The sequence below is a fragment of the Zingiber officinale genome, chromosome 6B, assembly GCF_018446385.1.
Source record: "Zingiber officinale cultivar Zhangliang chromosome 6B, Zo_v1.1, whole genome shotgun sequence".
In the NCBI taxonomy this organism is placed as follows: domain Eukaryota; kingdom Viridiplantae; phylum Streptophyta; class Magnoliopsida; order Zingiberales; family Zingiberaceae; genus Zingiber; species Zingiber officinale.
Window position 1 is genome coordinate 23,672,419 of NC_055996.1, and position 10,911 is coordinate 23,683,329.

General features: G+C 31.5%; 1 protein-coding gene and 1 long non-coding RNA gene across 5 annotated transcripts; one reads left to right on the forward strand and one right to left on the reverse strand.

The window, feature by feature from the left end:
- The first annotated feature begins 2,083 nt into the window (after positions 1–2,083).
- Positions 2,084–3,412, forward strand: LOC121990001. 3 transcript variants are annotated; one of them, XR_006114395.1, is made up of 3 exons: positions 2,084–2,114; positions 2,632–2,709; positions 3,180–3,412. It is a non-coding gene; the product is annotated as an uncharacterized LOC121990001 (long non-coding RNA). The 3 variants fall into 3 exon arrangements; XR_006114393.1 differs by lacking the exon at positions 2,084–2,114 and adding an exon at positions 2,537–2,572; XR_006114394.1 differs by lacking the exon at positions 2,084–2,114 and adding an exon at positions 2,537–2,556.
- Positions 3,413–7,321: 3,909 nt separating this feature from the next.
- Positions 7,322–10,572, reverse strand: LOC121990003 (EKC/KEOPS complex subunit bud32-like). Of its 2 annotated transcripts, XM_042544281.1 has the most exons (6): positions 10,414–10,572; positions 10,227–10,340; positions 9,701–9,979; positions 9,422–9,535; positions 7,703–7,775; positions 7,322–7,623 (listed from the first exon to the last, which is right to left on the reverse strand). In XM_042544281.1, exons 1-6 carry the CDS (start codon positions 10,480–10,482, stop codon positions 7,586–7,588), a joined length of 687 nt encoding a protein of 228 aa, XP_042400215.1. In that variant the 5' UTR covers positions 10,483–10,572; the 3' UTR covers positions 7,322–7,585. The 2 variants fall into 2 exon arrangements, with proteins under 2 accessions (XP_042400215.1, XP_042400216.1); XM_042544282.1 differs by lacking the exon at positions 7,322–7,623 and having other exon boundaries at positions 7,703–7,792.
- Positions 10,573–10,911: the final 339 nt, after the last annotated feature.

The following is a 10,911-nucleotide window of genomic DNA, read 5'->3' on the forward strand; positions in this document are numbered from 1 at the left end:
AGTATTGATCGATATTTAACGTGTCAAACCTAACCACTACTTCAAAAGGGGTAATTTCCACAAAAACTATTTTTTCAAAATAGTTACAAGATATATTACACTTTGTAGCACCTTATAATACACTACAAGAAAACAAGGCTTCAGAAACGGATTTTTAAAACGAAAATAAAATCTGTTTCAGATTTTTATAAATCAGAGACAGATTTGATACGGAATTATTAATCCGTTTCATTTTAGTAATTTATAATTAAAAAAAAAGACAGAATTTAAAATAAATTTGAATCAAAATTACATATAAATTTTTATAAACAAAAATAAATACGAATTATAAACAGAATTTGAGACAGTATAATTTCTGTAACAAATTTTGTTTATAAATTAATTAAAATTTAAAACAAAAATAAAATCTGTTTCAAATTTATATAAATCAGATAGATAGATTCTCTTTACAATCATTAATTTATTTAACTTTAATAAAATATAATATTTGAAAAGAAATTTAAAATAAATTTTGATACAAAATTACATATAAATTTTATAAACAAAAAATAAATATGGATTATAAACGGAATTTGAGACCGCAAAATCTTTGTTACAAATTTTGTTTAAATATTTAATGAAAATTAAAACGGAAATAAAATCGGTTTTAGATTTATATAAATCAGAGAGACAGATTTGATACAAAATTGTAAATATGTTCACTTTGATAAAATATAATATATGAAAAAACTTTAAACATAATTTAAACCAAATTTAATATGAAATTACATATAACTTTTTATAAACAAAAATAAATATGAATTATGTTTTCTAACCCTTCCTCCTTGCCTTAATTTGTCTTTGGTTTTAGTAGAATAGGTACGCATTCTTCTTCCCCCGCCTCTGATTTTTTTTTCTCGTTCTTATTGGGGCCATCTCATGCTGCTGCAAGGTTGGTGGCAGCTGCGAGGTCGGTCGCGGCTACTAGAGGTTGACTGTTGTCGCTTCTCATGGCCACAAGGTTCGCGACTGCTTCAATCGACCCCCTCATGCAACCGAGAGGTTGTGCATCCTATGGTCCCTGGATGTCGCCTACTACTAATATGTGATAACTAGCATTTTGATGTATTATTTTCCCCTATATTTTAATGTTTTAATCCACTCATATGGTAAATTGTTGATTCTTATCATGTTTATTGAGATTGATGCATATTATGAGTTTTCTTATAATTCTTATTATTTTTATGGATTTCTACTTATAATTGTACACTTTTTTTTTTGTAGGGATTGAACTCAAGTTGAACCAAATTAAACCTAAAGACTTGAGTCAAGGAGATGTCTAATATGGAGAAATATGAGCCATTCGATCAAATATGAAGCAAAGTAATCAAAGGACTCTGATCTAATTAATTTTAGTCGTTCATCGAGATCTGGTTGATTTTGGTCGATCTGTGTAGATCTGGGATTTTCCGAGCCGTTCACTATGATCTAGCCATCTTGATCATTCAACTAGTTCTAGCCGATCCTGACCGTTCAATCAGATTTGATCTCATCCATTCACCTAAATTCGGGCCAATCCTGACCGTCCGATCATATATGGGAAAATAAGAGTGGATGAAGCACAGTTTGTTCATCTATTCTCTGCTTCCTCACGCGATCGTTGCCGGGACGTCGCCCCTTCTCATCGAACTCCACCTTCAATCGACCGGCGAGTTCATCTACCACTCCACCTCCGGCCGATCGATCCTCTCCATCTCGCCCATCTGCATCCCGTCACCCTCCTCCATCCCGGCCTCATCTTCTTACCGACGCGAACGCTGCCCAATGCTAACTCCACCACTACCGGCACACCAAGGAAAGGGGTTTTCTCCCTCTGGTCATTGCCCATCGCGCATCTCCTTCCTCTTCTCATCTTCCTTCCACGATAAGCCTTCAAGCTTCCAACAGCAGCTCCACCACATCTCTTCCATATCCGCTCTTCAATCTATGAGTTCTTGGGCTTTCCTAGCTTCGTATTCGATCCGGACAGCTATCTTCTTCATCCATCTTCGATCCAGCAGCCTTCTCTTCTTCGCCAAGTCCGCAGTAATTCCCTTCACCACCAGACAGCTTCATATGCACCTCACAGAAATTGGGTTGTTTCTTTTATCATGGATCTGTGTTGATGTTTTTTTATTGAATGCTTGTATCAAACTTGATCTTCTTTAATTAGATTGAACGCACTTGATTTTAATTGTTTCACGCACACAACTTGTTTGATGAAATGTTCTAATCTTCTAATTCCTTCATGTAACGTGTTCGGTAAAATGTCTCTTTCAATAGTTTGGTTCAATTTGACGTATCTTAGTTTGCTTAACTCTTGCTTTGTATTGATCTTTCAATTGCTAAGTTTTATGTCTTCATTTAAATGCAATTAGGTTAAGTTAGTGTCTTCATTTAAATGCAGTTAGTTTTATGTCTTTATTTCTATGTTTAGTGTGTATTGTATTTTAAGTTGTTACATATTGTTTCCTTATAGCCATAATATTCTAACTAATTTGTAGATGAGAATGAGGTTATCTTATCCAAGAATGATCCGTAATTATTTAATGAGGTCATTCTACTTTTCCATATTCTATTGTGACTTATGTTTCACTCGTTAGTATCATGCAGGATACCAAGAGCAAATGTTGCATTAGCCACAACAACCAAGAGCAAATGTTGCATTCAAAATCATCTTTTAATCTTTTGGTAGGTACTATTTACTTACTATCTGCTATAGTCTTGTTTATTAATATTACAGGATTATTTCTTAGCAATATTTATAGTTTGTGTGGTATTGTGTTTGTGGATATGAAGATTTTTTAGTTTATGATTTAAATTAATTAATGTGCAATAAGAAGACCAACGAGTCTTTTCTATTGTCTTGTATTTGATTTTGTTATATGTACTTAGAGATTCTAAGTTTAAGATTCAAATTCGAAGAAAATCCTACTTAAGTATTTGTTTACATTGACCTAATTTTTATGGTTTTGTTAAGCCTATTGTTTCAGAGCCAAAAGAGTCTTCATGACTTATTGATTCTTTAGCATTGACAACTAACTATGGACTAATTAGTGGATGAACATTGATATTGACTATGACTTCTGTACCATTTCAATTTATTTGTATTAAAAATTTTGATATTGTAAGACTTACTCGTTTCATGTTTGATTTGTTAGATTGTCTCAACAAAATTGGTTGGTTCGTTAATTTGTACAAGAGAAGCAATTTCTCTCATGGAGTTCGAAGACAGGGAGGGTCGTGATAGACAATGTAATATAAAAATTAGATTACTTATGGTAAGATTTAAAAATTTGTATAGTTGTTTATAGTTTGATTATTGGTCAAATTTATTTGGATAATGTAAATATTTATTTATTTTAATGTTAATTGTATGATACATTTGGAATTAGAAATTATTTATTTTTAATAATTTTAATTTATTTGAAATGAAGACTTGTTTTAATATATTGATGAGAAATATAATAATATTTAGTGATAAATTTAAAAATAAAATTATATATGGATTTATAAATGGAATTGTAAATAGATTTATAAACAAGATTACTAACAAATTTAAAACGAAATTAGAGACAGAATTTATATTTAAAATCAATTTTATTTTGTTAACTTAAAAACAGATTTATAAACAATTTTTTTATCCGTTTCTAAAATTAGAGACGGAATATTTCCGTCTCAAAATTAGCTACGAGGCTTTCACTAACGGATTTTTGAGACGAAATATTTCGTCTCAAACTTTCTTTAGAGACGGAAAAAGGACTTTCAGAGACAGATTTTTTCATCTCTAAAGCCCCGTTTTCATGTAGTGATAGGATATATTCCGTACCCTTAGAGCATAGCACAGACGATGAACGTATTTCTAACATAATGATGATGAACGTATTTCTAACGTAATGATCAAGAATCGATTCTTAAAAAGTGACAACCTGGAGTTTACTCCACCATATGCCTAATGCTTGTGTATCTGTATATATCTCCCTCCATACTAGAGGCATAACACTAGGAGAATAGTTAATGTAGCGTATATTCTTATGACTTGGATTAGTTTCTATCCTGTTAGGGCATACCCAAGTATTTCTTTGATTAAGTCATAATCTACTAAAAGAAATACCATCTTGAGAAACAGTTCGAACTAATTTTTAATTGTTGATTGATTGAATTAGTCTTGTGATATATTCTCCATTTTTGAAGAGTAATAAGTATTATATCGATTAGTTAGTATCATTACCAAATACAAGTACATTATACAACCCTTTCACGGAAAGGGTTCAATAAATAAGCATTAAAAAACATGTATGTTAATATCGTATGAGATGATAATTGTTTTGGGATCACGAATGATAAATTTAATTAGTCTCACTAATTAGTCCTGGGATGATTGTCTAATTTTATAGAAATTTTTCATTAGTCATCAGGATAAATCTAGAAGCATGCACGCCAGATAATTGAGTGTCCCATTTAGAGAATTTTTTTTTATAAATACATCATAATTAGAAATCGAACTATAAATACGTATGTGATAATTTAGATATCTTACCATGATATCACAATCTAAGGGACGTATTGAGATCATGAATAGTGGCAAAAGACGAATACGTTCGCCCTCAGTGCCCCCGCCAATCCATCCCAGGGCTAACACGGAGGAGGTAAATCACGGACGACTACTAGCCCGGCTACTAGCCTTTGAAATAGTAAATAACACATAAGGGAGGTATTTTATATATTGGGATCATGAATGTGGTTGAAGGAGGTGGAGAGTGAATTGACAACTTTGATCTCATGTCTATAATGATTAGCATGCAATGAAAAATAAAAACACTAAACTAAAATATAACATAATATAATGTGGTTCAATAATCCCTTCGACTCTCAGTCTATTTTTTTATATAAAATAATTGATCATCATTAGACTTCTCTATATTTACTCTCTCTTGGATACCTTTCGAAAATTCTCTATATTTATCTTTCTTTCTTGGATATCTTTTGAAAGCATAAAAAATCTTTTACAACATCAATTCTTAGAGTAATATTAAGAGGAAAAATCAAATGCAAACAAAAACTAAAAGCAAGAGAAGGGAAAAAAGAAACATCTCCCACTAAAATATATTAAAAAAAAAAAAGCTCCCAACGAGCATTGGCTTAAAGCGAAATATAGAGAATGTGTTATGCGCAACAACCCACAAAAGAACCTTCAAGGAGCTATTTATATATCATGTATGCCATTAGAAAGTTTATTATGTTAATTATATTTAAAAATTAAATATTTAATTTAATTTGCTAAAATTTGTCTTTTCTTTTATAGGTGTTTTCTTCTCAAGCCTTTACTGTTTTACGTAAAAAAAAATCTTTTTAAAAGAAAAAGAGAAATATTGTTGAGATGTTAAATTAAGGTTATGTTTAATTGGGTGTAATGTAATTAAATTTGTAATTTAATGTGGTAAAAAGGCGATTCACTCGCCCCCAGCGCCCCCGCTAACCCGTCCCTAGGTCAACACAGAGGAGGTAAATTTGTAATTTAATGTAATGTAATGTAATCTTGATTACATTATCACGTTTGATAATGTAATATATGTAATCTTTGATTACAAGGATGATTGCATTCTTTTGTTTGGTGTCCATTATTTTTATAAGGAATGTAATTCGTATTATTATAAAATGACAAAAATATCCTATGACTTCTACCGGCGGGCGCTACATCTCTGTCGGAGCTTGCGGTCGCCGCCGGTTGTTGGCCGTCGGCCGGCCACCGGTCGTCGGCGGCCGGCCGGTCGTCGGCCGCTAGTTGTCGGCCGGTCGTCGGCTGCCGCCGATCGCGGGCGGCGGTGAGCAGCGGTGGTCGACGGGCGACGATGGGCAGCAACAGATTAGGGGTATATTTGACATTTAAATTTTTGTTAAACGATGACCTCGTAATGTAATCGGATTACAATGTGTTTATTTTGTAATCCAAATTACAAAACTTCATTATATTTTGTAATCCAGATTACATTACATTATAAGTTAAAAATGAAACCAAACAAAATAATCAGCCTTATAATGTAATCTGGATTACATTACAAGACAAATTACACCCTATCAAACGTAACCTAATTTTTTAGCCAACATATCTAAGAAAAATAGTTTAATGGTGTTAAAGTTTTTTGGATCATACTTTATTCAAGCTCCAAGAAACTCATATTTATCCTTAATTTTTCATTATTAGTTTATGATCATCTAGATATTTGTAAAACAAAGTCGTGATTGTCCAAAAACATTTTTGTGATAGATGATTTTGATATCACTGCTTCTGTAAAAACATAAATGACATAATAATTATAATCCTCAAGTTTTTATAAACTCATTTATTTTTATTTGCAAAAACACCTTCTATAATCTACAATTCTCCTAAAGACATTGAGATTATATTTTTAGCTTTCTTAACGAATACTCAAATTCATATATGTTCTTGCTCAATCGACAAATAAGCAATGCATGAAGAAGGAACCTCATGATAGGCCGAGAATATCACTGGCTGGCACTAGTTATCAAACATAAATGACTCACACAATTAAGTAATCAGAGTATAATTCAATCATGAAGTCTTGTATTATTCCCAAAATAAAGTTTATAATGTATAAAATTATATTTATTTTATACTCTAATGTTCATGTCTTATTTGAGCAATAGATAACTAACACTCATAGAGTGACTAAATATAATTATCCTGTGTAAAAATGATTACATATTGATTTGATTTTGAAGGAAACAACTCTGACTTACTTTTTAGTTAGTTAAATATGTATATTTTATAGATTAATATTAATTGCATTTCAAATAAAAAAATTAGGCCATTAAAGTTCAAGATACTTTCCAAAAAAAAACATTAACAAACCTAAAACTAATCCAAAAATCAAATAAGACCATTTTTCATATGCATTTTTACTATACATGAACAATGAACAATGTCATATCAAGATGTATTTTGTAAAACCAAGCTCCATGATTCATCAAGGTACTGCTATATGTACACCTTAAATTACTCACATGATAGAATTACTAAAAAAAAACACTACCCTTATAACAGAAATAAAAATAAATATGAATTTCTCCTAAAAGATCAGATAGTTTCCAGTGGCACATTTAGGTTTATACTTGCCAAAAAAACAGAGTTCAACATCTAACAGCAAAATGTAATTTCACCTACTAACTTGGAGCTGGCGATCATAAATAATCTCTTAATGAGTTTACATACGAACATTTAGTTTAATTACGGTCCTATGCACATTGAGAATAATCATTCCTTTGGAATCTTACCAAAAGCTACCAAACAAAATCGACGGCCAATCTTGGATATGCAGTGAAATTTTATAATTTTTTTCACTGGTGTTTTACAATATTTACTACGAATGACAAACCATACAACAATACTTGCAAGAACACCAACACTGTATTGAGATTGCATGGCACCAAACATTATGAATTGTCTATTTAGGCTTTTATTTGTTAAGTTAAACAGTTCCATATCTAACACCAATGTGTAACCTGACCTAGTAACTTGGTGCCGGTGGACTCGAACTCACAAGTATCATCCTACCATGGTACGTTTTCGGCCTCGCTGTCTCACTGCAGAAAGTGGTTTGAGATAACAAGTAATTATGAGGATATGAACACGTACATTGGAAGAATTATAGCAAGAGTTCACCTTGAGCTAGCTTGTTCATCGTGGATGACCACTGCTTTGAAGACTTTCTATAGGTTGACAGTATTTTTTCCATCTGTACAGGCAAAACAACTAACATGTACATCATCTGAGGAGTCAGGTATCTGGCACAAAGTAAAAAAAGTAATAAAAGGAAAATTGAACCTACCAAAGTTTCAATCTCTAATAAGAATGAAACAGTTTTAGTATTGTATCTATATTGTATCTTACTATTCTAGAACAATTCCAATACTTATTTAATTAAATTATTAATAACATAATTAATCTTAATTCATATAAATTATATCTTTTATTTAATTTGTTTATTAAAATTAATTAGTTATCTAACAATTAATTGATACATTTGATCACCTCCATAATTAAAGAGAAAAATCTTACAAATAATTAAATTTTAATCTTTTTTATGTTTACTCATATATGTAAAATATATAGTTCTTTTACTTTATAATCTATTCACATTAATGAGCAATGAGAAAATGACCTTTCATGATTTAAAAAATTAGGATAAGTTTGCTTTTGAATTATATAACATTGAGGCAATTTCAAGTTTAAAGGTGCAAAAGGCTTTCACTGTTAATGATATAATTTTATTTGAAATGATTATATAATTTTATGAGCTAATGTAATTGTATTTAAAATTTATTCATGAGTATTTGATATTTTGAATTCAATTATATTTTTATGGGATAATGTAATTGTATTTTATTTGATAAAATTCAATTTGAATTGACTAAATCAAAATTTAAATTCATGATTTTTTTAATAAAATTAAATTTGGAATTGTTTATAATTTTAAATTGGACTTTATAGAGTTTTTTTTAAAATAATCTGATCTATTATTTAATGGGTACATAGTGATTTTTTTTTTATGAAACCACGAAAAAATTGATTGCTAGTGCAATCATGTCCTAGTCGACTGCGACTTTGAAAGTAAGTTAAACTTTGACTTGTGATTTTATATGGATTTTGAGAGCTCATAACTCGACCAGGTTAAGTGATGATGAATGATGATTTGGTGTGGCCAAGGTGACATATTCAGCAACTTAGAAGTCCATAGAGATTAAAGAAGGTTGTACAACGCAATTAAGGGGCCCTAGGATGATAATTACTAAGGTGGTGTTGGAAAATCTCTGAAGCATGATTTAGCATCGCCGAGTTGGAGGATTAGTGCCTTAAGGTATGAAGAGATTGGGAGAAGATTACACAAATCGATCAAGGGACCATAGGACAATGAGTATCAAGGTGCAATGAGGACCACAACCAGAGAAGATAAACTACGTAGCTAGAGCATGAAGGATGATATGTGGAGGAGCCGAGGGCTCAGGAGCATACAAGGGATGAGAAGCCACATCCTTGAGACGAAGTTAAGCTATTAGGACTCACTAAAAGGCACTCTAGTCACATGATCATTCGCAAGAAGAGTAATCATCCATTAATACAAGGATTGGATGGAAAATGAATTACAATTTTGATATGCCTCCAAATAGAGATGCCGAAAGAAGTTTGTTATGTTGGAAAGGAAAGACAAGTTGGAGACGGATTTGTTTTGATATGCATATCAAGAAAAGAAAAGTTAGAATAGAGAAGCACGAAAAAGTCATCAGGGATAAGATAATATTGAAAAACTATCACATGTGAGTCAACATCCCTATATATTTAAAAAACAGATTAACTTCTATGAACCAAAAACAATCAACTAACCACATTTCCACATGAAGAATGCATTGATAACAAAGCTCTCTCTAACACATATAGATCGACTGCTTTATCTTCAGGAAGAGTTGATGTGAAACTCAGACCAAAGTCTATAAGAACCTGTGCAAAGAAAAAGTATCAACAGGAATGATCATAGATCGCATTGAAGTGCAAAATTTACAAAATTGCATATACATCAATAATTATCATATTGATGGATGTAAAATACTTCCTACATTAGCAACTTCAAACAAGTAAATGCAACATGAATTGTTCAAGGCTTACCAACTGATTAGTCTCTCCCCTAATAATCATATTTGAAGTGGTCAAATCACCATGGATAAGACCCCCATCGTGCATTTTTCCCATTGTAGTTCCTATCTGTATAGCAATATCATCTAGTTGTTCTTCAACAATACCATTTAATCCAAAATCTAATAGGATTTCCTTCACAGAGAGCCCATCCACGTATTCAAATGTCAGAGTATGCAGAATTGGATCGACAACATATAATATTGGAGTGGGGACACCAAGACGCCTGGCTTTTGTCATGCAGCGAACTTCCTAAACAAAAATACAGTTAACTGAGCCTTTTGTCACATGATTCGCATCTCATAGTGCAAAGCGCTGAAATTGGATAAATCTAAGTAGATTAGCAAATCAGTCGTGATCAATATTGACAAAAGAAATTTTAAAAATACTTAAGTCAGTAATTTTTGATAGCTTAGATCTTGGAAACTACACTAAATAGCTACCTCTGTTAATTGAAGACATTCAGGATAATAAAGGATGTGTGTGTAAGTAAACAAACCATGTTCAAGCGCTTCACTGTCAACTTTGAATCAAGTAAGGGATGCCTATATTTCTTGGAGAAACGTTCTTTCACAATCGACAAATGACCCACAAAAGTTGACTTGAACACCCTCTGAAAAGGGCTAATAAGCATTAGATATTATATAAACACAAAAATCTAACGTACAAAGTGCACTAGTACTTACAGCTTCTGCCCCCTGTTTAACCAGGAAACCAAAGGCTTCATTTTCAACTCCCTGAATGTCCATATCCATATTACAGAAGACTGAAGACCTGATGATAACAAAGAATAAGATATAAGTGACCTTATTGTTGTTTGGTTCAAATAAATTGATTCACATGCCATTCAACATAAGTTGTAATTTCAATACCAATCCAAAGAACATAAATTGTAATGAATGTTTCAAATTTAGAATGAGCATTCATCATTAGAGGGAATTATATGCTTTCAAACTGACACTTTGTTAATCCAATAACACTTGTGTTATTCCTCAAAAAATAATAAATAATGACTTAATAAAACTAATTGATTTTTCTAAAAATCAAAACAACTATTCTAAAAAGCCCTTAACTATTTCTAGTAATATAGCAAGTTAAAATTTTTGATGACTTAGACAACTTTTAATCTTTTCAACGATATTTTAAATAGGTTTCAAATCTTAGGTGTGTTAAGTCAAGTCCTA